At 42.4% G+C, this 27,960-nt stretch overlaps 1 protein-coding gene across 5 annotated transcripts in view; it reads left to right on the top strand.

Moving 5' to 3' along the window:
• Positions 1-27,960, top strand: part of RANBP17 (RAN binding protein 17) — a 283,580-nt gene that overhangs the window by 198,143 nt on the left and 57,477 nt on the right. For all 5 annotated transcript variants that reach the window (XM_059733449.1, XM_059733448.1, XM_059733450.1 and 2 more), the window contains 3 exons: positions 1,059-1,147; positions 14,683-14,790; positions 18,794-18,876. In XM_059733449.1, coding sequence (XP_059589432.1) covers positions 1,059-1,147; positions 14,683-14,790; positions 18,794-18,876 — 280 coding nt within the window. The remainder of the gene's footprint in view (positions 1-1,058; positions 1,148-14,682; positions 14,791-18,793; positions 18,877-27,960) is intronic.

Raw genomic sequence — 27,960 nt, 5'->3', positions numbered from 1 at the left:
TGCACTCCATTTAGTTAGTCTGAGGGAGTTTCAGCCGATATGTGAACCTTGTCCTTTATACTTCTTCACTTATAAATATTTTAACCTTGTCACCAAATACACTAGTCTTGAAGATGTATTTCGATATCTAGTTTTTTAAAGAAAGAAGAAAAGGCTAAAGCATTAATCTTCCCTCCTGATTCCTCTGTATGCTTCAACAGTTTAGCCAATCCCTGGAGTTCTTGGGTATTTCATAATGAAAAAGGACTATAAACCACATCTATAATCCATAACTAATATTAATATGACATATTTGTTATTCAGTAGTCAAGTAAACAAAACATAATTTATCCATGAAATATTCTGTACATTGAAAACTAATCTTTCATTCACTTAGAACTATCAGTGAGGATTATCTACCTGGAAAATTTCATCGGCTTTTGAGTTGTTGCATCTTCCTTAAAAAACTTTAAATCTTTTGTCAGAAAAAATAATGTATATTTTCACTTTTACACAATTAGCTAAAATGGGGGTGCACAGAGTTTGTATCAACTTCCAAAAATTCATTTTTTGGCTGAAAACTTAGAAAATTACATCCCAAAAGAGTTTTCCAAAAAGAGATAAGCATGTGAAAATGAAAAATAATGGACATTTTAATATAATCTTAACTGTAGGTTTAGTGTGAGGATCAATTAGTCTTATACCTCACATAAAAGACTGCAAGTTTGAATTAACATTTTATTACTGATATCATTCCTTTAAAAGTGCTTCTTGTACTAATATATTAAACTTATATGTGTAGCATCCACACCTTATGTTTCTGAGTTTGATTTATTAAAAGGTACAGAATATATTGAGTAACCTGAAACATTCCCTAAGCATTTTGTTATGTTGCTGCCATAAACTTGGGCAGATTTTGTTTGTTTAAAAAATCTATGGTTTTCTATAGAGAAGGATTTGAAAGAGACATTTAAACTAATGAATCAAAATCAGATATGTGCTCATTATTGGCTGATTATTACTCCATCTGCTCTGCGCTAACGTGAAAATCAATTACTGTGTCTCTTTCCTACTGACAGCGTATGTTGATCGGGCTGGCAAGAGATCTTCGAGGGATTGCCTTTGCACTGAACACAAAGACCAGCTACACCATGCTGTTTGACTGGATGTATCCTTATTACGCTATGACAATACCAGCTCTGTGCACAGAGGGATACCAGGCCCCTTGCATTAGTTTAATAGTATGGCACAGTGGGGAAGAGGAAACAAAGCTAAATGAACTAATGTGTAATCAGCTAAAATTACAGCACAATGGCAACCATGCAGTTAACTGAGACAGACCATAGAGAGGTCACTTTTTGTTGGTCACACTAATACCCTAGAAAATATCCAAGTGGTTCCCAGTCCCATTGCTAGCCCAAGATGTTTTGTTAAATATATGGTGACTTTAATGCAAAAGAATAATGCACTTAAAGTTGCTTTAAAAATTATCTGAAATACTGATGCAAAATTTTGCTTTACAAGTGTTAATTCATGGGGGATTCCTATATCTAGCTTAATCTGGTCTTTCTTTGAGCCAATAACTATGTTTTATATCTATTTTATTAATATGATGACATTTTTCTTGTTCAGAAAATAAAGATCTATCTAGATTTACAGATTCCCTCAATAAGTAAACTCCAGAACTACTGTGTTTGCTTTAGTATCTTAGTCTTCTTTCTTAATGATATGCTAATGTATCTATTAATACCTAATGGTATTCCGTTAATACAAAGGGAAATCTTTGGTATTTTTAATAAGTGCACAAGTCACGAATTCTGTCACATCATTTATAATTAAACTCACTGTTTTAATATATAATGGGAAAGGTATAATATAGCTTGAATTAGATCTGCTAATACTCTGCATGATTTCTATGAATTTGTTTATAGCATACATAAAATAACATACAAGTTCTGTTTTACTAGGAACAAGGGTTATTTCAACAAATGCTAAAGGATACTTATACAAAAATGCTATATCTGGAGAGCATTCTGTCATTATAGAATTATGATTAGGAATATAATGTAAAGGAGGAAAGGGCAGGAATGTTGAACCATTTACAGTCTTATCTATGGCCCTGTGCAATCAGTAGATAGACTCTTGCTGAGAACTGGAAAGGCCTTCTTTAAAACTTTGCAGGTCTGCAAGTAACTACTTAGATTCAAGCCCCACTTGCATGGGACTACTTACAGACCTGAAACAATAAGGGAAAGGATTATTTAAATTCAGTGACACAGGAACTGCAAAGCGGTTTCTGGGACCAAGGGTGGTGGAAAATGTACTACAGGTAACTGATTTCCTTTCCACTGTGCAAGGAGCAGATCAATTTATGGGAAGTCCACTGCATACTGGTCTTGAAGGTACAGAACACACGATTGTTTCCATTGTTCCTAATGTCTTGAAAACATATGAAGTCATTTATAAGCTATTTTTAATCAACCATTGACTTCAGATTTGGACTGCCAAGAGACCTCCCATTAATCTGCATTAATACTGAAATAAAAGGCTGATATATATACCCTTTGAGTGAAACTTATCTGTCCAAGGCCTTTTTGAGTCCCATCATTTTCTATATATTTTCTCTCTTCATACATACCTGTACACAGATACAGATCATCCTTCCCCTGCCACCTTTGATTTGAAGAGCAAGTGCCTGCTTCTTCTGCTCAGTGCATTTAATCTTGGCTGGGATGCAGCCCTCTGCTCCTATTGATCCAAGTATTATAGCAAAGTAAGCTGTGATCATATAAGCTCTTATTTGCTGCACATAAAGAATAAAACTAAAATTGGTAAGTGGAAAGGGGGGGAGGAGGCTTTTATTTACATTGTGAGATGATAATTAACATTGTAGGATGTAAATTAATATCAGTTACTGGGTGCCTATATACGTGCAGGGAGACTGCTCCAACACACTGTAATCAGAGCGTGTCAGAGCAGACTCGAGTAATCGTGCGGTAATTACCATGCTCCAGCAGATTCCAGCGTCACATGTATAAGCATCCCCACACTGAAAAATGGCAGTGGGGGCACTTTAACTAAAGCTCATCTGACAAGCTTTAGTTAAGGCGCCCCGCCACCATTTTTCAGCATGGGGACTCTGATACATGGGATGCTGATACATGTGACATTCCCTCCCTCCTCCCCCCAGAGCCCACTGCTGTTTCTGTTTTATAGACTGAAACCTGTTTTAACTGAAACTGCTCAAAATTATCTAAAATTTTTCAGCATTATTTATTTTGAAGAAAAATAGGTTTTCCTTTTTCTTTTATCCAAACAAGTATTTTTAGCCCTTCTGGTTCAGCGTTGGAAAGTGGAGTTGACTATAAACAAAAGTGAAACTGACATAGATGATTTTCACTGCCTTAGGTAGGGAGAAATGCAGCAAGTAAACCAGCAGTATAAATCAACAAGAAAAAAATGTTCATTTTTAATAATAGAAGATAGTGTCAAGTAAGATAGATAAAAGGTAGTTGTTTGGAAATAACAATTTTAAATCAGTGCTATTAGAGTACACTGGACAATGTAATTCTTTATCTCAAAAGCTGGCTGGAAATGTTTTGCTTCTAATCTCTTCCCATTGATTTCAAGAAAACTTCACATTGTGTGGACTTCTCAAGATCAGATCTTTAATTTTTAAATTGTTCAACTCATAGGTCCTAGTTTTCCTTATTTCTTATTGAAATAAGTATCTGGATTTTAAGTTTTGTCCAGGAGATGGCAAAAATGAGTAGAAATAAATTCTTGTAAATCCTTTGATTCTGTTTTTGATCTAGAAACCGTTGTGTTCTATATTTTCACAAAGAAGTTAAGGTTATTAGGGTCATGGTTTGGAGGTGAATTGTCAGGTATGCTAAAGCTGTGTTAGATTGCCAAATAGGGCTGTTTTGTAGTAGGCTTGCTTATACTAATTGAGTTTCTCTAGCAAATCAGGCTCCTTGGAAAAAGGCCAAAGGCTTTTCATAATTGTATTGACAAGAAAATGAATATGATAAATGGTGTTCATTCAGTGGAGACAAGATTTATAGTTTTCCTCTGGGCAAGGGATGAAGAGCAAATATTTATAATAATAGTAAAATTTGTTTAAAAGTTGTATTATCTGATCTCTCAAAAGGCTTTATTAAAATATTTCCAAATATTTTTAAGTAGTTTCAGGTGGAAAAGTGCAGGATCTTCCCAGAGTATTCCATTAATGAAAGATGAATAAGGAGACAATACAAAAAATCCTGGATATGAAAGTCATTTATTCTTCCTGAAATATTGATATGTCAAGCTGTCAATGATGATTCTAGTATTACTACAGCTACAATATTATATCTTTGGAAAGTTTATTTGCCTTTTATATTCAGGAAATGTGGTCTGTGTAATTTGTAGGGCAGGTCTGAACATGCAGGTATAACTTCATATAAAATTGCCATTTTAAGTGAAATCAGAATCCATTTTTATTAATTAGTGTTATTCCACTGGTAAAATAATGTCGTGTTTTGATATGTATTTCAAGGACACTTTTATAAAATGTAAATGTGTTGTCTATGTTTCTGCAAACTGACACCAGCCTAAAGTTTAATGCCCAGGACCATAACCAGTTGTCTCTTAACTCTCTGTTGTTGTCTTAAAATTGGATGGGAACACCCCTGGTAAATTTTCACCTATCTCTGCCAATTGGCACGAAGTTTTGAAGCCTAAAAATAGGAATGTTGCAGTAAGAAAATATCTAGACAGACTTCAGTTGCCTTGGTAGGCTGAGAGTGGGCTTTATTTAGCTAACTAAATGTAGCCCGATTCTGCAGAGGAAAAGAGGTGTTATGTGGTTTTATTTTCAAAAAGGTAATCTGTTGTTGAAGCTTCCTGTCTAGTTATTTCACAAAATCCCAATCCACTCTAATAGTTTTATGTTTTAAAATGTACTTCATCAGGCTTTAGCAGGTGTGGAACACCTTTTCTTAAATTTCGGTTCTAAAAACATTTGAAGATTCTTCTGCATCTTTTAAAAATATCACATTTACAAGAGCATGTGACACTTAGGTATTAGTCAAAAGGGTAGTTTGTTTTCAAGATATTATATTTTAGTGCAGGGATAGGCAACCCCCGGCATGCATGCCAGAGTGTGGCCCCCGTAAAGCATTTTGTTTCACACACACATGCCTCAGGGCAGATGGCAGGGGAGCTGCAAGGGGCCTGATCCTTGTTGCAGCAGTGCAGCCCCAGCCCCTTCCCCACCATCTGCGTCAAGGCGTGTATGCACCCACTGCTGGCTGCAACCCAGTGCAGCTACTTGAAACTTCCCCACTTCCTGCTGCGAGAAGCCTGGGCTCTGTGGCAGGTGGCAAGGGCCTGCCCAGAGTCTGGGCCAGCTGTGGTTGGCAGCCGGTGGCTGTACCAGGGTCCACAGAGCCCCGGCCCAGCTCATTGCTGGCAGCAGGTACACACACATCTTGGGGTTGACAGCAGGGAAGGTGCCAGGGCTTCACTGCCACAACAAGGATTGGGCCCCTTGCAGCTTCCCCATTGTTTATGCCTGGCACACCAACATCTTATAAGTTGAGGTCGCAGATGTTTTTGGCACTCTGCCCAAAAATATTGCCAAATTCTGTTGTAGTATGTTTTTCAAATGATTAGTAAGTGTATTACCAAATTTGCACGTGTGTCTCAGGGTTGACAGCAGGCAAGGTGCCAGGGCTTCACTGCCACAACAAGGATTGGGCCCCTTGTGGCTCCTCTGCTATCTGCCCCTGGTATGCCAACATATTACAAGTTGAGGTTGCTGGTGTTTTTGGCACTGTGCTCAAAAACATTGCTGACCCTGGCCATAGATAGTTAATATTATAAAGGGCATTTATTGAGCTAGAGAACTAAAACTAAAATATATTTCTACAACATAAAATATATTTCTAAAAACTTTATTAGTAATTTTAATTTGCAGTTTAAATTCCATGTTTGAAAATAGACTAGTCAATTTCACTTCATGAATTAGCTGAATTCTGCATTTTTTCAGTGTTGAGAATTTTTAAAAAAACAACATAAAAGCTGTTTTCTTTGTAACTTTTAAAAATAAAATATGGAAGCATTTTGGTTGGCTCCAGTTTATGCAGAATTTGGTTTCTGTCATCCATACCTGCCATTGACTGTAGACACGTGGTTGAGCTTTTGAAATATGACATCCCTGTGTATTTAAAGGATCTCCAGTTGTTTTTTATCTCAAACATGTTGGTTGAAATAGTTTTAAAAGGCTCCAAAGATTATGCAGGTATTTACCTAAACCTGTGCATTTGCTAACAAATATATCTCATGTTCATAACATGTTTCAGTTCTGCTGCTGAGCAGTGTAACTTCCTGGTATAGCCAAAGGCAAATTGTGGTCAGCACCATTTCAGAAACCATGGTTGAAACCTGTACCCAACAGCTGTGTTCAATGAAACACCTGGTTTTGTTCCCACTGAGAGATGGCTAGACACAGTGCTCTCCAGCACACTGGATTGGCAGTGCCTGGCATGTCCACAAGCCAGATCCAGTTGATGTTCCTGATCTGCTGCCCAAGCAGGCATGGCAGGTATCATCCCCATCTGGCACCACCATCTGGCCAGAGTGGGGCGGGAGGCAGCAGGCAGGCTGCCCCAACACTAGGGAAAGGAGCTTGACCTGGCTCCACAAAGAGGGTAGTGGGTATGGCCCAGCCCTGCAAGGGGAGGGGTGTGATGCAGCCCCGATCCAGAAGTGGACAGTGAGTGGTCTGGCTATGTAGGGAAATCAGCTGTAACTTTGCTCTGAAAGGCCATGCAGGGATTAGATTTTGGGGATTTGGCAGGGGGAGCATGGCCATATTACTGGCCACCACTCCCCTATTGCCAAATGTCTGGACCTGTGGGGAGCCCCACAGACCAGATGCAGTGGCTCAATGAACCACATATGGCCCATGGGCCATAGGTTGAGCATCCCTGGCTGGACACGGTACTGTCTTGCTGCCTCATTTCCATTTGACAAATTAAAAGTCTGTTAAAAAGTATTGAACTAATTTCTTATTTTATTTTTATCTGTAAATGAATATATGCATTAGTCAGTCATGAATGAGAGAAAGCTGTCTTATTTCTCTGTTCCATGCCTTGAGGAAATTTAAAAACAGCTTCTGTAAGACTTCTTCTAGGTCTAGCCCACTAACATAGTCTCAGTGAAATATAGTTTGAGCTGTTGTTGATAAACTGGTATGTCTAGTCTTCCCATGAAGGGTTAAGATGCTACTGAAAAGGTCTGTGTTGAGACGGAGTTAGTAGATAGTCCTTTAGACTTCTTTGATCCTCATCATTTGACAGTGTTTCAGGATGTGACTTAGAGGTTGCACTAGTTTAGTTGGGTGATGGTCATCTAGGGAGTATGAATCAGAATAACCTCTTCATGAGGATTGTGCGGGCCGGGAATGACCCGAGGCCCTTTTGTGCACCGCGGGCTGTGGCCAGCAGCCCGGACACGCCAGGTCGAGGAAGGCAGGCGGCGCGCTAGAATTAGGCACAGACGCTTAATGGTTGTTTAAGATTATTTACTTACACCGAAGATGGTCGCGGTGTAGGCTGGAACGTTTCCAGGAATACGTCGCTTAAATCCTACTTTAAGGACTCTGAAAGAACTCTGATTCACTCACACGAAGTTTTCAAGGCTCCATGGAACTTTTGTGCGCAGGGAAGGGTACGTCAAGGGATCGTTCGGCGACGGGGAGAAGAATCGATAGGTGATCAGTCTATCGATCAGCTAGCCGCAAGTCAAATCTCCTTAGAGGCACTTTGCAGCGTGCTCAAAGTTCTCCGACTTGGGCGGAAACCACTCAAGCCTCTTATACGGCTAGCAAGCCAATCGCTAACCGCCACGTAGGAATAATTTAGAACTGACCAGTAGTGGGGCACGAATTTAAATACAAATGGCAGGAACTCCTTACAGCGTGCATTTCTGTGCTGCAATGAAGAAATGCACCCTGCAAAGAAAGCTACAAATGGCGGGAAAATAATTTAGCAGTGCCGAAGCACACACAAACAAAAAATCACACCCTTGGGTTGTGACATCCCCTTTTGCTGAAGGCATAGCTAAATTATGCTGCACGCTCGTCACTCGAGTGATTAAGAGCTCTTATCACGGGTCGTCGAACAAAACGGGTAAACACAAAATCCGCTAACATAAGAAGTTCATCCTCTAGGGATAGAACCAAATAATAACCAACACAAATACATATACACATAATCAGATTCATAACAAAAAACTGCACGATCAGGGCTTCAGTGGGCGTTATGGCGAAGTCGCGCATCAGGCCCTCACTCCTTCCGATGATGTTATCCTTCTTGGGGCTTCTCTCCGCCACGCACTCTGAATTCCGGATCTGTAAAAAAAAACTCCAAAAAAATAAGTTAACGTATCTCAAAATATTTACAAAAATTCTTATGGAACTACACTATTAATTTCAAAACATATAAGTGTTTGCTACTTTAATCTATCCTCTCTTGCACACTCAACTAGATGAAATCGTCGAGGAGCCGTCGTCTAATTCTTCTAGGTAATGGAAACCTAACTCATAGGCCAGTTGCCATTGGCCTGCGTCCCCTAAAATCCGAAGTTGCCGCTTATTGAGTCCAGAACGCTGTAGGAGAAATCCAAACATGTATCGCTCCTCTGGTGTTCTCTGTGGCAATGATGGAAGATCGGATTCGCGGTGTTTTGTGCCTTGAATTTTGGTCCGGTGTCGACATTCCCGATCACCGGATAATCTTGGCTCCGTCAGGATACGCAGTCGGGACAACTGACGAAGGAGGTTACACAAACTCCATAGACATGAGTTCCAGCCATGAGACTATAGCCTCATCAGACTCCATTTCAGATTCTTTATACAGCTCCCGTAACTTTGTCCAAGCACGAATGCGGCTGGTGGCGGCATCTTGTGCATCAGTCACTGGGTTGATCGTTGTTACAGGACGAGCTGCTCTTTCAGGAGTTGATGTTGTTACAGGCTGAACTATTGCTGCAGGAGTCACTGCTGCTGTGGGAGTTATTGCCGTTATCGCTTCAGGCAGGAGGGGCGGATGCACTCCTCCGCTTGATTCTCCCTTTCGTCAGCAGGAAGGCGTGGTCGTCAGAAACGGCGCTGCATCGGTGGGCGGGGTCGCTGGAAACGACGCTGTGTTGATGGGCGGAGTCGCTGACCGAACTCTCGTGGGTTCCTCTGAAGCTCCACCCTTCTTTTCCGGTTCTTCCACGCGGTCTCCCTCTTGCTCGGTGCCATCTTGTCATGGCGTTTCAGGATTTTCTTTCACAGCCGCTTCTTTGACCGCTTGAACAGCCATACGCAGCTGGGCTTTCAAACTTAAATTCTTATTTATTAAATCAGTTATAGTACGAAAAGTTGCAGTTAACACTCCCCCCTTGTCGTATTGTGGGGCCACCCTCTCATCCGCGGCGCATTCCTCCATCTCCAGATCTTTGCGGAGCTCGGATGGAAGCTCGCGACCCCTTAATCTAGATGCCACCATGAAGGGGGAGAACTGGCCGATCGGCACTGGTTCTTCACTCTCCCGAGCATATCTTAGGCAATGGGCGCACTCCCGGGTGAGGGTCGGGTTCTCTTCGCCTGCCAGGTTGACTCTGGCGAGGGACACAGTGTCGAGGGGCCTGAACAGGACCTGCTCATCACCCATTATACACCCGAATGCCGCGGGGTGAAAATACACTTCCCTCTCTCTCGGGGCTCTGTCTTCGGAAGCTCCCTCTTCTCCCTTCAGCGAAAGATGTCCACTGATAAATCTCTCACCCGTTCCGCCCGCCTGGTGGTAAGCGATATGCGCCTCCAGTTCCATGAAATTTTCTACTTGGCGTTTTCCACTGCGCCAAGGGCAGTTCTTAACTAATTCTAGCTCCAGCTTGCCTTCTCCTGATCCCATCCTCGTCGCCATGTGCGGGCTGGGAACGATCCGAGGCCCTTTTGTGCACTGCGGGCTGTGGCCAGCAGCCCGGACACGCCGGGTCGGGGAAGGCAGGTGGCACGCTAGAATTAGGCACAGACGCTTAATGGTTGTTTAAGATTATTTACTTACACCGAAGATGGTCGTGGTGTAGGCTGGAACGTTTCCAGGAATACTTCACTTAAATCCTAGTTTAAGGACTCTGAAAGAACTCTGATTCACTCACACGAACTTTTCGAGGCTCCATGGAACTTTTGCGCGCAGGGAAGGGTACGTCGAGGGATCGTTCGGCGACAGGGAGAAGAATCGATAGGTGATCAGTCTATTGATCAGCTAGCTGCAAGTCAAATCTCCTTAGAGGCACTTTGCAGCATGCTCAAAGTTCTCCGACTTGGGCGGAAATCACTCAAGCCTCTTATACGGCTAGCAAGCCAATCGCTAGCCGCCACGTAGGAATAATTTAGAACTGACCAATAGTGGGGCACAAATTTAAATACAAATGGAGGGAACTCCTTGCAACGTGCATTTCTGTGCTGCAACGAAGAAATGCACCCTGCAAAGAAAGCTACAAATGGCGGGAAAATAATTTAGCAGTGCCAAAGCACACACAAACAAAAAATCACACCCTTGGGTTGTGACAAGGATAACATCCAGCTTCACATTCCTGCATGTTCCATGGCAGCTGGTGTATTTTGAGTGTCTTGCCCTGTGTCAGGACAATATAGCTCTTTTGGAATCACGTTTCAATATCAGTGGATTAATGAAAGTGATAGAAGACACAGCAAGGATTTTCTGTTTCCTTTGATGGAGTTTTAGCATGCACAACTGGGAGACTGGGCTGAATCTTAGTTATTGAATGCAGAAATATTGATAGTATATGCACATGCTAGGACTGATTTAAAATAAAAAGGCCTCTTAGGAGAGAAGAGGCAGATTCTGTAAGTATTTTTCAAATGTCAGTCTCTTCTGTAATATGCAGTGTTGCCTCCAGAGCCGTAGGCAGTTGGCAGCAAAAGCTGAGCAAGTCTCCAGAGGCCTCGGACAAAAAGACAGAATTAGCCAAAATACCTCCCTTCTTAGAGACAGCAATATCATTCATCGGTAGTGCTGTCTATGATGACATTAGTCTCCACCAGAAGGCCTGTATTGTGTCAAGACTTGGCTCTCCATGGTTTGATTAATTTTTCTCCCATTAAAACTTAAATTTCTTTTTTTGGGGGTACATATTGTCATTTTTTAAAAGATACCCCCTCCCCAAATCCATGGAAGATATAAAGGCCTCTCAGGGCAGCTCTGCAGAAGCTAATAGGACATCTTCCTGGCATAAGTTTAATAGAGAACTTGGTAAAAGTTTCTGAGTCTACTGACTTGTATTGAAACTAAGAAAGACATTTTTAGGCAAAACATTTCCCTTCAACTCTGTGGGGGAGAAGATAATTCATTTTTCATGGGCCTTTCATACCCCAGTTTTTCTGCTAAGACTGCCATTAAGAATTACAATTAATACCAATTATGTCAGGGATTTGTGCAGGGAGGGGTTGGTTGGGGGCAGGGAGAGAGGTTGGGATGGTAATCACCTTGTCCACTGGGAATTAGAATGAGCCCAGAATTTAATGTTCTACCAACTAGCAGTCCCACATCACTTGGTAATAATTTGGTCAAATTTGCATTAGTACCTTAATATGTTATCAGGCCCTTGCATCACATATTCCCATATTACTTAAGTGTGAGTAGAAGCAAAAACAGATCAAAAGCTTGCTATGAAACTACAATGACAAAAAAATTAAATAATGGAAATCAAAAATAAAATGTAAATGTAAAGTATAAGATAGTCTGAGATACAATAAGTAAAATAATGCTGCTTAGCACTTCAAAGCAGTGTTAAGCAGTGAAATCCATCCATTTCAAAACCTTGGCAAGCAAAGTAAGTAGCATTGACTCTGTTTTACAGTTGGAGAAACTGAGGCACAGACATTTAAATAGCCACAAAGTGAGCTAGATACTGAACCAGGGGTCTCCCATTTCCATGCCATTACCACCTTACTCCACTTACGTGTTTTCCTTATGTACCAGAGCCTTGCTTTCTTCAGGTCTAAAGCATAAAAGTTTTCTCCATTCCTACACTTACTATAGGCAGTCTCTCTTGAACACCCCCAGTCCCAGCTGTTACCTGAGAATGAGATTTTCAAGAGTGATTTAGGAGCACAAATATTGTAATGTTTCTTAGGGTTTAAAAAAAAAAATTATCTCAGAGTGCTTAATCTGGCACCTCTGCTTCCAACCCTACGTTAAGCATCTCGATCATTCCTTCCTTTGCAAACACCCAGCTACCCTTTCCAGTTACATTGAATCAGTGGTTCTCAACCTGTCTATAGGGCTGTGTGAAACAGCACCATTTTGTTTCAACTTGTTTCGCCATTTCAAAGGAACAGTTTTTAATTTCATCAAAACTGTTTCAGAATCATGAAAATACCTATAACTTTGTCATTTCTTGCCTGATTCAAATGAAAATTGCAGGGGTAGCAGCCCCTTCTGAGGGCATGAAATTTGACAAGTTTCAAGGAGATAGGTGCAGAGGTTTCTGGGAAACTGCACTTCAAACTGCTGACAAGCAAAATTCATATCACTTGCCGGCATCAGGAGCCTGCTGTCATCCGACATGCGGATCTGGGGGCCTGCACCCCCTAGGAGGGCTGTGGGTCTGTGCCAGACTCCTCCGGGGGGGGCGCGGGCCCCCAGATCTGCACGCGGAATGAGAGCAGGCTGCCACTGCCGGCTGGGACTGGCACTGGGCGCAGCCCATGCCGAGCACTGGGAAGCCTGGCAGCAGCAGCATGCTGTCATCCTGCACACAGATCCAGGGGCCTGCGCCCCCCAGGAGGGCTGTGGGACTGTGCCAGACTCCTCCCAGGGGGTGCAGGCCCCTGGATCTGCATGCAGGATGACAGCATGCTGCCACTGCCGGCTGCGGCCAGCACCAGCTCCTGAGTCTGCCTGGCGCAGCCCACACTGAGCACCAGGAAGAACCCAGTGCCGGCACTGGCCCCAGCCAGCAGCGTCAGCCTGCTCTCATCCCACATGCAGATCCGGGGGCCTGTGCCCCTCAGGAGGGCTCCGGGTCTGTGCCAGACTCCTCCTGGGGGGCATGGGCCCCCCAGATCTGTGTGCAGGATGACAGCAGGCTCCTGCTGCCAGCTGGGACCAGTGCTGGGCGCATCCCGTGCTGAGCACCGGGAAGCCTGGTGCTGCTACTGGCCCCAGCCAGCAGTGGCAGCATACTGTCATCCCATGCGCAGATCTGCAGCAATCCCGGCTTTGAAACATTTCGAAACTTTCAAAATGTTTTGAGTGCCCTTGTTTCATTTCAAAGCTGTTTCGAAGCCTTTTGTTTAATTTTGATGTCACTGTTTTAAGCTTGAAACATGTCAAAACAGCTTTGAAATGAAACACCCAGTGAAATTTCACACAGCCCTACCTGCCTAGATTCAAGGCACCCATCATTAGATTTGAGGCACCCTTCAATAACTTCTGTTAATTGAGCAATGGGTGTTGCTTTATTACACTGCTTATCTCCTTGCATAGGGGCAGGGTAGTGAGGGTGAGGTAATGACCAGGCAGAGACTGAGCCTGAGCCTGTGTTTATCTGCTTATCTTCTCACACCTCTTGGCACCATTCAAAGGATCTCCGTGTACCCCTGGATGTCCCAGCTCCCTGGCTGTGAATCACTGGGTGAAATAAAGCAAGGTGTATTATTAAATGTCAAAGAAAAAAATAAAAATAACATTATGAAGAATGAAATATTACCAATTTAGATACTAATTTGCAGCCTAGCTAGTCCAGCCTTAATTGTGTACTTATGATTTGATTCACTGATAAGATGAGAAGCCTCTGTATTTTTTACTAGTAGCACTGAGCTGCTTCAAATTTTACTTCACCTAATTATAAATCTTTGTCAAACCCAGTTCTTATATATGTATTTTGGGAAACTCGACTATCAGACCCTCATTAATATATTAATTATGTGGTTAAATATCTGAATACGATTACCTTTGACAACTTTTTTCCTCATTTAACTTCAGAGTATAATTAACATACAATTTTCTGTATTATTTCTTTCTAAATCTTAATGTAAAAGGTCTATAACCTCCTTGGTGAACCTGGACAAACCCCTTTTGTGGGTATTTTTTGAAAACTACTTTTGTTGTTTCTTCTTCCCCACTCCCATATAGCCTTTCTGACTTCTCAGTTTGAGTAATCTGGAACCCTTTTTTACATGCAATATTCCCCAACCATTTATATAGCTAATATGATTCTCAGCAGGTGGCAATTCAGATTCAAAACTTGCGCCAAAACTTGCCAACTTAGATGTAAGTTGGTTCAATTTTTACTTGTGATTTTTTTAAAGTCATCAAATACAATTTCATTTTATACCTGTACTGATGCATTGGCCTCACAATATAGAACTTTCATTTTCCTGTAATTTTCTTCAGTATGTAAGTTACAAATATGATGTATATTACCTGTCTACCACTTAATGTTTCAGGTTTCCATGAAATGTATCATTTTAAGCACTGACTAACTTAAATTTATGACCTCTTATCCTCACTGTGTACATGGTACCATGAATATATAAGAGCCACCAATTGAACAAAGCGTCATAGAATTAGGGTAAAGTTGATCTGTAAAATATCTTTTTTTTTTACAATTAACCTTTAACTCACACTATAAAAGATACCCATCATATCTTACTGTTCTACAAAGAGCTATTGAATTGTGGTATCGTGAACCAGCATGTACAACTCCTATATTGAAGCTAATGGCAGAGTTGATGCAAAACAGGTAAGGCATATTTAGGAAGTGCCAAGAAAATGGCAAAATAGTTCACAAAACGTTGTCCTACATTTTTGTGTTATACTTATGACCACATTAGTGGAATTTCCTAACTTTGCCACCATTATTTAGGAATGTGCTATGGAACAAGAAGTTGGAATATCACTCTCCCTTCAGTACCTTTACTTTGGTTTACCAAAAGGGTACACATTAAAAATTAATCCATTAAAGATTTGGGATTCATTACAGGAATATTTAAGATACTGCAGTTACCTACTATTAGCAGTAGGTGAAAATATGTGTTGTTTTAGATTCCATACTATGATAATCTAGGTAAATGTCGAATTTTTAGTGGAGGTCAGTACTGATATTCTGTAATTTCTTCCCTGCAACTACGAAATAATTGCAGGTGGTGGGGAGCCAGAAAGCATTTCTTTCTCTTGAAGTTTAGCACCAAAGTTATTTTTTTTGTTTCTTTGCTGAATGCTTCCCCAATCCATCCTGCAGAAGAAGGGCATCTAGCACAGTTATATTCATAATTAAGGGTGCACCAATAGAGATTTTGGGGGCTGATACCAATGGCCAATTTTTATGGAGCCATATTGACTGATACCGATCCAATTCCAATATGCAGCCTGGAGATCAGCATAGGGCTGATAAGTCTGCTGTGGGGGAAGGGGCGGGGGGAGGGAAGGGGTGTGGGGGGGGCAGATTGAGGCCCTCCATGGTGAGAGAGGGAGTGGGCCTGGGGCAGGGGCAAGCACTGCTCTGCTCTGCTCTGCCCTGCTGGGGTGGAGCAGGGGACAGAGCCGCAGCTTGTCCAGGGGGCACGGGGGGGGGCAGCTCCCACCACTACTTGTAGCCCAGGAGGGCGTGGTGCGGGGGGGGTCCCTGGATCTGTGCACAGGGTGAGGATGGGCTGCTGCTGCTGGCTGGAGCCAGGGCTGCGCCGGGCTCTTCCCCATGGTGGGGCTGGGGCAGCCTGTGCTCAGGACAGGCGGCGGCGCTGGGAGCGGGACAATGGGGGAGCCTACAGCAAATTTTGGGGTGACTGCTCCCCCCCCCCCAGTGCCAGTGCTGCCCGCCCTGAGCACAGCCTGGTGCAGTCCCCCTATGGGGAAGAGCCTGGTGCAGCCCACAGCAGCAGCACGCCCTTGCCCCATGCAGATCTGGGGGCACACGCCCCCTCCTGTGGCCTCCCAGGGTGCATGCAGTAGCAGGAGCCACCCCCCCCAAACAAGCTGTGGCTCCATCCTGTGTCCCACCCCACCCCGGCTGGTCAGCGCCAGCCCCACTCCCTCCCTCACCACAGGGGCCTTGAGCTGCACCACCTATGCCCCTTCCCTCGTCCCCCCCCACTAAGAACCCCCTCGTCCCTTCCCCCACGACAGACCCCACTGCTCTCCGCGCTGTCCAGCTGTGCTCCTGCCACATGCATGCTGCAGCTGCAGCTGCGCACGTGCACACAGCATTTATTGGCCATGTTATCAGCCACATCAGACAAAAAAAGCCAATTGCCAATACTTTCAATTTTCCTCATATCGGTGCCAGTCTGATATGGGACCGATGTATCGTTGCACTTCTGTTCATAATCAGTCTCTATGTCATTGGCTCCCAGACCATGTTTAGCAGGAAATGAATTGCCCAGAAGACCCTCCAATGTTGTTAACGGCCCCAGAAAATTAAAAAGTTAAAATGGAAAACAAAGTACAAACACTGTCTTCAGTATATTACTGGTTTGGTACTGTTGCCCAGAAGACAACAAAGACTGAGGATAACTGCTCAGTATAATTCTTCCCTCTTTGTGCAATCCTTTTAGCACTCACTGGCTCAGTGAAGAGGTCTTGGAATGATTCTTTTATAAGATGCAAGTACCTTAAATTGCTTGTGTTGCCTTCAGACTTCTATTGTTTGTGATGACACTGAACAATGCATTTAGTGATATTATCATTGCATCTCAAATACTAAAAGTAATGCTCCAAGGGAGAGGACAATTTTGCAGAGCAAGGAGGACACTGCCTAATATGGTTTCAGTGCTGGTTATTTCCAGGACTGGGGGAGTTGGGACATTCAGCAGAGAAATACATGATTTATTCAGTTCTTATTTTTCTCCTCACAAGTTTAACTTAAAAGGAAGAAAAAGGTGAAAAATATTTAAAGCTGAAAAAAATATCTAGCTTATATGAGTGATGGGCCAGTGATGCTTCAAGGTTTAAATCTAGCTCTGAGCCGAAAGCTAGTGTGTATCACTTGTGCATCAGCCCTGAATGTCAACACAGACCTTCAGGCTCAATTTTCAGTGTCTTTCCTTTTGTAGATTTGCTTGCTGTGGCCTTACCTATTGCCTGTGTAGGTTAATTTCCTCTTTTTATCATGGTAATAGTGTAATAAAGTATTTTAAATGTTTAACCTTGTACTCCTGACGCAACACAAAAATAGTGTGCTGTGTTGCCTGTATAGTGGTGTTGCAGCTTACTTCAGAGACAAAGTGTTTGGAAAGGGACTTAAAAAGATACTCATAATAGTAAGCAAAAGCAAAGAGGAACAAGTACAGTAGATCTCAAGCAAGGGACAGCTCCTCAAGTTACTTTCCATATTAATGCTGCCCTTCTTCCTATTGGTATTCAGACAATCTGTATTATTCCCTTTAGAGAACATCATCTGGGAAGGGTCTATTTTTTCTTGAGTTGTGTACTGCATTACCTTTTACAGGTTGGAATGCATTATACAATACACTTTGACATGGTTAAAATATGTTACAGAGTATCAAATGGTGCATTATGCTGCTATGATACTGAAGAAATGTTCTGTTTTTGGTTTTTGTCTCTGACAGACTTTATCATCGTTTGCTTCTAGAATACACAAATGTTTGATTCAGTGTATGTTTTATTCATCTATTTTAAGGTATAAAGAGACAGGTTTTCCCCGAAGTTCACAGTAGCAGACCTTGTAAAGGGGGATCCAGGGAGAAAAAATTTGGGTTGCGAAAAAAAAAAAGGATTGAACTACTCCCTCCACGTTTGATCTCTCTCAACCACTCTGCAAATTGCCAAAAATGTGTGTAGCACAACTATTTCAGCCAGGAAATGCTCTGGTCCTTTGTGTTCAGTGATAGGGCTCCCAAGCCACCCCCAAAAGAGATAAAAGGTAAACAAGCAACTGTTAAGCCAGTGTCATATTTTCAAAAGAAACTTTTAGGAATTTACTGGTTTTTCACTTAGATTTGAGCTTCCAAGTGTGAGGTCACTTTTGAAAATGGGACTTGCAGTCCTAAGTCACTTAGGCTCTTTTGAAAATTTTGTTCTAAAGCTCCTTTTCCCCAGGATTCAAGGTAAGGCCATTGGCCAAAGCTGCTGCAACCCTAGTGACTGAATTCCCATTGAGTACACAGTGCTTTTTTCTAGCCTATGTAAGTATGTCTACATCAGCAGAGATGAGACTGGCATGTGCTGTAATTGCTGTCATGTCTGAATGTACACATACAAGCTTGTGTTTATGTTCATTACAGACTGCACTCAGATTTTGCATTTACCAAGCATTTTACAGAGCTGAATTCCTGATTAATTAGATTATAGGAATCTAGTAGCTAAAGTAAAAGTATAGCCTAATTACTTACATTAAAAAGAAATTGTAGCCTTTCTCTGAACTTCAGGTAAGTGAAGGGTGCTCACAAGTCATTTGAAAGTGACTGCTGTTGCTACTACTAGTACTTATTAGTAGCAGTAGTAGTACTGTTCGTCCTTATTACTGTAGGGAATCCCTTATCATTTGAGTCTTTCTCTCTGGGTAAAATCATTCTCTCCTTTGGAATATGCTTGCCTTTTAAATGTTGATTTTGTATGTTAGTAATTGTAGTGTGCATGTCATGGTCCCACAAGCCACTAGTCTACAAGTGGGAATAAAAGTTTGTTAATCATAAATGAGTTGTATCAACAAAGAAGGGGGTAGCTGTCTTAGTTGCACTGCAGCTTTTCTAGTGAGGTGACTGAATATTTCTACTGTTATATTTTAGATCACAGCGTTTAAATTTTGATGTGTCATCTCCAAATGGAATTCTTCTTTTCAGAGAAGCTAGTAAAATGATTTGTACTTATGGTAGGTATCTATTAGTGGTTTGGGTTTTTTTAGGGGTGTGGAGGGGTCAGTATACTTTATCTGTTTTGTGGTATGAGTTCTGTTAACTTCACTTTCCTCAACCTTGATGGATTTGTGGAACAAGTAAAAGGAGTGTATTATGACTGATATCATCCCATTATACAGTATACTAAGTTACATTCATAGATCATGGGAGTGCCGTGTTATTTTGTAGTATGTGTCTTCTAGCAACTTTATGCATTCTTTATCAAACATACAAACACAGTGGATCCACAGCTATCAATTGATGGGTCAGGGTTGACTTAATGTATCCAAATTGTATTCCAGCAATTGACAGTATAATAGCCCTGTAACAGCTTTACTCTGGAGCTCAATTTAAAGCTTTTATAAAATGTTACCCCATCTTACTATTCCTGTACACAAACACAATTGTAACACGTCTGTGACTCCAGCTAAGTATATTGGACTTCAAATCTTGTATTGGTTCTCATTTTTCTTTCTAAGAATTTGAAAGGAATTTTACCAAGTTTCTATAAAGCTACTTTACTTTAAGTGCATGTGAACAGGAAAGACTATAAAAGTCCTATTACTTTTTAAGAGAAAAAAATCTGATCTTTTAAATTTGTTTTTACTGCACTTGAAGATACATTCTGGTGCTGGAACATGTGTGTTCCATGGCTTTCTGTTAAAAGATGTTTAGATGTAATTACACATTTGATTTGTAGAGTATAGAGGCAGTCAGGATATGCAGACTGCAGAAAACACTTATATAGGACAGGAAAAATGATTCCAAGTAAATCTTATTTCTAATAAACTCATTTCCCTATTTTATTTCCAACAACACCAGCCAGTGTGCTGCCACATTTTTAATACCTTTTCAGGTAATTTTATGCAAGTGATTTAGCAAAGTAAAAAAGTCAGCATAGAAAAAGATAAATTGGTAAACCTTTAAGTATCTATTACTAAATACTATTAACAATGCATTTAATTTAAAACTAATTGCTTCCATTAGATCATTAAGGCGATACATTGTTATGTTGCTGCTTAAAGTACATTTGCTTCATTCATCCCTAGTCTCCCTGCAACACTGCTCTTCTCGATGTTTACCTTAAGAAATCACCTGTTCATTGATCATCCTTTAGTTTCAGCTGTTGGCATCTATCTCCCAAACTTACCATCGTCAGCTGTTCCAGCTTACCTCTTCCTGGTTCTTTCATAATTGATGCCATCTTCCTCTCTACCTTCTACTTTGTGGGGAAAAAAACCATCACTAGCTAGCTACTATCCATCACATCTTTTAGGTGTGGCTGATGAAACCTGAGCAAATTCTCCATCCCCCAAGATATTAGGTCTTCCAAGGAGGGATCTGACATCATTTTGGTTATGCTAAAGGTGAACTGAAAGGAAAGTGCCAGCATAGTACCATACTTAAGATTTAAAACAAATCAGTAGAGTCATAGCATCAAAAGTAACCCACTTCAGGACAGCTACCTCACCTCTCTGCTTGAAAGTGTCATTCATGGAAGATAAGATAATGTCCATATGCTTGAAAGAATCTGCCACTGAAAGGAGAGAAAAATAATTTTGCAGGCTTTCCTCTGTCCTTTTCTACATTTCCTGTATCCTCATTCCAGGGTGTTGTTACAGCAATGGGAGAAGAGAGAAACTACGCAGTCATTCCTAGGTACTGACCAAAAATGTAGTAACTCTGTCAAAGGTTTTTGCTTCATTGAAGAGCTGAGACTCTTCAAATGATCTTTCCATAGATTCATAGATGTTAGGGTCGGAAGGGACCTCAATAGATCATCGAGTCCGACCCCCTGCATAAGTAGGAAAGAGTGCTGGGTCTGGATGACCCCAGCTAGATGCTCATCTAACCTCCTCTTGAAGACCCCCAGGGTAGGGGAGAGCACCACCTCCCTTGGGAGCCCGTTCCAGACCTTGGCCACTCTAACTGTGAAGAAGTTCTTCCTAATGTCCAGTCTAAATCTGCTCTCTGCTAGCTTGTGGCCATTATTTCTTGTAACCCCTGGGGGCGCCTTGGTGAATAAAACCTCACCAATTCCCTTCTGTGCCCCCGTGATGAACTTATAGGCAGCCACAAGGTTGCATCTCAACCTTCTCTTGCAGAGGCTGAAAAGGTCCAGTTTCTCTAGTCTCTCCTCGTAGGGCTTGGTCTGCAGGCCATTAACCATACGAGTGGCCCTTCTCTGGACTCTCTCCAGGTTATCCGCATCCCTCTTGAATTGCGGCGCCCAGAATTGCACGCAGTACTCCAACTGCAGTCTGACCAGCGCCCGATAGAGGGGAAGTATCACCTCCTTGGATCTGTTCGTCATGCATCTGCTGATGCACGATAAAGTGACGTTGGCTTTTTTGATGGCTTCGTCACACTGCCGACTCATGTTCATCTTGGAGTCCACTAGGACTCCAAGATCCCTTTCCACTTCCGTGCTACCCAGCAGGTCATTTCCTAGGCAGTAGGTATGCTGGACATTCTTCCTCCCTAGGTGCAGCACTTTGCATTTCTCCTTGTTGAACTGCATTCTGTTGTTTTCTGCCCATTTGTCCAACTTGTCCAGGTCTGCTTGCAGCTGTTCCCTGCCCTCCGGCATGTCTACATCTCCCCATAGCTTTGTGTCATCTGCAAACTCGGACAGAGTACATTTCACTCCCTCATCCAAGAAAAAAAACCATCGTCCCTCGTTCCTTGAAAATGATTTTAAAAAATCAAAGAGGTGAAGAGCTCTGCTGGGTTGCAATCAAAATATTGGGCAACTTGCAGAATCCAACGTTAATTTATGATTAAAAATTTCCCCGTTTTTTCCTTAAGTCAAAATGACACGCTTTAGAATGACCAGCAAAAGAACTGTGATTGCAAATTGTCATTTTGATCCCACAACAACCCATACACGTGAAGGAAGATAATTCAGTCATCAAGAAATGTAATATATAGTATTTACATGAAAAGAATATGACCTGATTATAAAATGACCCCCTAATAATTTGATTCTATATATGGAAAATGTATACTTTTTTACAATTTTCCAGGTAAAAAATCAAATTACTGGAGGTATGCCTGTATTTGTCCGCCTCCCACTGCTACAGCAGGGAAAATAGATCTGGAGGGTCAAGTAGCCCTTTACTTCCTGCTTCTCCCCAACTTTTTCCCCTGGCAGCCCCTTCCCCCTGTCCTTACTATCAGACCCTGTTCTCCCTGGGCATGTGCAATGTTGTGGTTCACCATGACTTGAAAAAAGAGTTGGCAGTGAGAGGGACTGCGCTTAATGGGCACTACCATATATCTTATTCAGATGGACTACACTCACCTATTCTTTTGTTAGGTTCCCATCAGCATGTTTGCCCAGTGTGGGCTGTGTTTTATAGTCATGCTCAGTGTTGGCTGCATTTAATCAACTTCTTATCTGGTTTCCATTGCTGAGCACATGCTGTTTTTGACAGCAATTTAATGATATACAATGTATTTAGTGAACTTTCCTTGTATGCTTTTATCAAAGGAGGGGCTTTTTTTCCCATGCCAGTTGAAGGGGAAACCTCATCTTGTATTTGAGTAAATAGGGTAATAGCTGTTTCATATTTCCTCTAAAAGAAAAGTTTAAATTTACCTCCTGATCAAAAAGATCAAATAGGACAGATAGTCCACTATTCACAGCCCTCACTATGCAGTTCCTGCATTTCACTTTTAGTTCCATATATATAAGTCTAATACTTATTAAGGTATTTTGGGTTCCCTGTTGCATAGGAACCATATTCCATAGTACCTTGGGAGTATCTGTTTCTTGCTTTGTGGTTTTGTTACATTTTTAGTAACATCTTTTCTCCTCTGTTATAAGAGACAGATATAAAAATAATACTTTCAATATTCTGGTTTTATTTATCTATATTCTGTCATGATATACTTTGATGTAAGTTTTTAATTTTGCTTCAGCTTTCAGCTGTTCTAGCAGTTACTGCTCAGGGTCACTGACGAGGTTAGCCACAGCAGCACAAAACAATTTCCTGTTCTCACAGCCCAGGTAACATTTGGATGAGGATTAAATTTTACCACATTTTCCAGTAGCCAGACACAATTATTTCTAATGAGCTTTAAATTGCTTCTAGAACAAGGATTTCAAAACTTAGTGTTGTAATCCATTCAGCTCTAGCAACTTAATAAAATAACAGTTCTTTTTAAATTTTTTTGGTTAAATTGTTCCTTGCTGTGTAATCTGTTGCCCAGTTTAAAATGTAATGTGTGTTATACTCAGTAACTATTTGTTTTCTTCTTCTGTAGCTGCCTCACTATTGACATCTACAATGCTACCTTTCGGTAGAAAATAGTACTGAAATTTACTGTTGTTCATTACTGACTTAAATCCCAGTTTTGTCTTCCCTGAAAACTTTAAGCATCCAAAAATTTATCTGGGCTTTTTGTATTAGTGAAATTGTTTTGAGAGTCTTTCCTCATGTTTCATTGCTGCTTCACCTTGTGAAAGGTAACTTCTGTTATACCTCCAACTTCTCCTTTGTAGTGCATGTTTCTACTTCAAGTAATGTCCACATATACCCTGAACTTCCTGCTCCTTACTACTAATCAACTGTCTGGCTATGGACTGTCCATTCTTTTAGAGTTCCTGATTGCTTTCAAGTCTCAGAAACTATCCATATACCTAATTTGTTACAGCTACTTCTCAGAAAAAAGCTGCACCATAGTGGGAAGAATGTTTAGAATTCATTTTCTTGTTTTTGTTTAAGGGATGGCCTACAGCTCAACATCACCCTCAGCTCTCCCTCCCCCAAATAGAATGACACCACAAGGCAGCACCATCTTGAGCTTTGTCATAGACACTAGCCACCTCTGTTCTACCCCCTTACCTGGGTTGAACTGTTTCAGTCACTTGTGGTGTAGTGGCACCTTTTTTTTCCTCCAAGATTGCCTTATATGATCTACATAGTCTCCAGGGTTCAGACCATGCCCTTCCCATAATGGCCTGATTCCAACTTCAAATGGCTACACAAGGTACCTGTTTTATCTAGTAGAGGCCTACATCTCTGTCAGTTGTTCTGTCAGTCATAGATTTCATAGACATTAGTGCTGGAAGGGACTTTGTAAGATCATCAGGTCCAGCCAAGGAGTAGGAAGTCAGCTAGGGTCAAAGGATCCCAGCAAGATAAACATCCAACTGTTTCTTGAAAGTTTCCAGAATAGGTGCTTGCACCACCTCTGTGGGGAGTCTTTTCCAGGCTTTGGGGTCTCGGACAGTAAAGAAGTTTTCCTTATGTCCATTCTAAAACAGTCTTGCAGGAGTTTGCGACCATTGGACTTTGTCATCCCCTGGGGTGTTCTAGTGAACAGGTGCTCCCCCAGATCCTGATGCATACCCTTTATGTATCTAGAGGCTGCCACCAAGTCACTCTTGAGCCTGCGCTTCTCCAAGCTGAAGAGTCCCATAGCTCATAGCCTCTCTTCATAAGGCCTGTTCTCTTGCCCTCAGATCATGGGTGTGGCTATCCTCTGGACTCTCTCAAGCTTTTCCATGTCCTTCCTAAATTGTGGAGCTCAGATTGGATGCAGTACTCCAGCTGTGGCCTCACTGAGGCCGAGTACAGTGGGAGGATGACATCCTCAGTCTTGCTTGAGATGGATCAGTAGATGCAAGCCAGAGTTTTGTTCGCTTTGCTAGCTACAGTATAGCACTGGTGGTTCATATTCATCTTGTGGTTAATCATGACCTCCAAGTCTCTTTAGGTCATGGTCCTAACGAGTGTAGCATTGTTGAGCCTATAAGTGAGATGTGGGTTTTTATTCCTGAGGTGGAGCACTTTGCATTTGTCTGTATTGAATGCCATCAGGTTTTCATCCTCTCACCTTGCAAGCCTATTGAGGTCAATCTGGATCACCAGCCTATCCTCAAGTGTGGACACTCTTCCCCAAAGTTTGGTGTCGTCAGCAAACCTGACCAATCCTCTTTTGACACCAGTGCCCAGATTTTGTATGCATCCACTTTTGACACCAGTGTCCAAATCGTTTATGAAATGGAGTCATTCACACGGAGGATAAAAAAGACAGAGGAAGAGGGTAAGCTTCTCTTTCTGTTGTATAAATCCTTTGGCTCTGCATCAGGTCTGGGGTAGAAAGCCTCTATGTAAAATGTGGATTCATCCCAGCACCTGAGCCAGATCCAGATATGTTACCTGTCAGAAGAAGACATAGAAGAAGTCTCCTTCTCTTTGTCATGACAATGGAAGAAAGGATTCCCCTCATTGGTGGGAGGGTTCCTATGAGAGAGAGAAGATTCCTGAGAGCTCTTAGCCCATTCCCATGAAGAACAGGTTTCATGAGGAACTTGGCTCTTCAGTCCCAACACCCTCATCCACCCCAAAGTCTTTTCAGCCCTGTAGGATTTCTGGGGAAGCTCAGAGGAGTCCAGGTCGTAACATAGCTACACTGCCTTAGCACCAAGGCTCACAGATCCAAGCCTAAGAGACAGGGAGCATCCCAGCATGGAGCTACTCAAGGTCATAACTGTTTAATACCCAGTTAACTAAAGGACCTATATCATTGTCACATTTGCATACAGTGATAGAACCGGAGCAAATACAGTTCCATCATCCCAGCATGTGGTGCCAGCCTGGTCTTACCAACATAGCCCACATCTGGTACTGGGTCCTTCTTCTTGACACTGAAATTCTCTCCAAGCACTGTACCACTGAGATTTCTAAATGTACTGTCAAAGGCCTTCTCATTTATTGAGGTCACAGTCCCACAGTGGGACACAAACCTAGTCTTTATAGAGCTGCTTCTTGAGCCTGTAGCATCCTACTACCTCTGATTTTCTTTTGTATGATGATGGCCTTTGTGTTGATTACTTCAGTCAGATGAGTTAGTGAGGTCCAAACCTTGATGGCAGATCAACCACACATGACCTATCCAGACAAGTTAGCCATGCTCATCCCAAATTTCTGCAAAAAGTTGTTTCTGGTTTTCATATCAGCCAGCAAATTTGCCAGTTTTTCTCCCAAATCTTCACAGCTCTCACACTGAGGCCTTGCTCTCTACACTAGATGTGAACAGAACTCAAGTTTTTACTGTTTTAGAAAGCAGGGTAGATTTGTACCTTATAGACTAACCAAAGTAGGTAAATATTTAGCACAGGATGAGCTGAAGCTTACTTCATATTTTTACTGTTTTACACAGGAACAACCCTTTTAAAAAGTCTCCCTGCCTGTTTGTGGCCACAGCCAAGATAGTCAAGGGGTTAGTACAGGGGTGGGCAAAATATGGCCCACAGGCTGGATCTGGCCTGCCACACCATTCTATCTAGCTTGTGTGGCCCCTAAAAATTTTAGAAAATATATATCTGCTCCTGGCTGCCTATCAAAGATGACACTTGCCAGGGGCAGTAGGACCCAGGGGAAGCTGGCATGACTCACCAGCCTTCTCCTCCCCCCCCCCCCAAAGTCTCTGCCTGCTGCAGCTTTTGGGCTGCTCCAGCACCACTTGGCCCCTAGCTGCACCACTGGATTGCAGGAGCACAGAGCCCGCACTGGTACCCCAGGGCCAGGAGCGGGATGGGGCGTGTGTGTGTGGAAGGGAGAGATTCTGGGGGCAGGGGGGAGGGAGAGACTGCGTTTGAGGGGGGAGGGAGGGAGAGGGATGTGTGTGTGTGTAAGAAAGACACTGTGTGTGTGAGAGGGAGGGAGAGACTGTTCATAGGGTGAGTCCCACACACACACCCCACCCATACACATGAACCCACACCCCGCCTCACACTGTCATACACACAGACCCCATACCTACTCACATCCCAGCCACCCTCCCCCCACACACAACCCCCCACAAACCTATACCCATGCCCCCCATCCCTCCACAATATGCAAGAGTAAGACTTCATTTTAAGCTATTGTGCAATCACCTCTATGTACATACACAAACACATGTAAATCAGGATAAAAATATTTTTTGAAATCAAATTAATGTTGTAGATGTTCGATTTTTAGAATATAATTTGGTATTTTTCTGGTTCTGAAATGGCAAAACCCCTTGCTGAAAAGAGTATTTCCAGGGGCAAGGGGTAGGACTTCTGGCAGCAATGGTTGGGGATTATGAGGTGGGATTTCCAGTCACAAGATGGCTGTTGCCCCTAGGATTCCTTTTACCAGATACCCCCAGGGATTGACATGGCCCCTCGTCCGATTTAATAGTGACCCCTAGGCTTATTATTCTTCCTTGCAATATGACCTGGCAAGCGGTTCCTTCAGGCATTACAGCAATGACTTCAGTGGTGCTGGCCTCAGATCCTCTTCTGGGTGTGCAGGATGTTAGTTTCTGGATTCCTTATTGTTCAAATAAGAAGTCCAGGGTTGTTACTGTCTCCCCAGCACAGAATGCACATGTTCCTTTGTTTGTCCATCGTTTTTATAACTTCTCTCATCCCAAATTGTCCAATCCTCTGGCTCTGTGCCAAGCATTCCTTATATGGTGCACCAGTTTCCTGCCACTGAGCCAGCCACATTCCTTATAGGGAAACTGCTGTCCTTTGCTCACCCAGTGCCCAATCACAGCACTCACATCTCCCAGTGCCACAGAAGGCGCTCTGTTCATTTTTGTTGCTTAGTTCTGGGAAGGCCTGGACTACAGCTAAAAGCCTTAGCATAATTCAGTTTGCCCACTTCTATGGTGACAAAGGGGTGGGGCACCTGTCAAGGGGCGGGGCTACCAGTGCGGCCCTTGACAGCTTGCCAAAACTCAGTAAGCAGCCCTCCCACAGTCTATCCAACTGAATTTCCAGTTGCAGTTAGAGTCTGCTACAAAGTGGCCAAAGTAAATCTGTCTTTCATGGTTTGAGTACACTCAACCAGGACTCAGGCTTTCTCCTTTGTAAGATCCCTGTGTTGCTACAGAGGATGGAGCTTGGCCCAAATATTCTCTAAGCACTATACAGTTATCAGCCTTTGCCTGAGAGATGCAGTTCCACTTCTGGGTATCATGGACACTGCTTTGGACTCTCTTACATGTGAGAAATTTTGCATAGCCAACTGTTAAAAAGAAAAGGAAATTACTTACCAGTAACTGGAATTCTG

Source organism: Alligator mississippiensis, chromosome 9 (assembly GCF_030867095.1).
Source record: "Alligator mississippiensis isolate rAllMis1 chromosome 9, rAllMis1, whole genome shotgun sequence".
In the NCBI taxonomy this organism is placed as follows: domain Eukaryota; kingdom Metazoa; phylum Chordata; order Crocodylia; family Alligatoridae; genus Alligator; species Alligator mississippiensis.
Note: the sequence above shows the minus strand (reverse complement) of the source record. Positions and strands in the feature narration are given on the sequence as shown.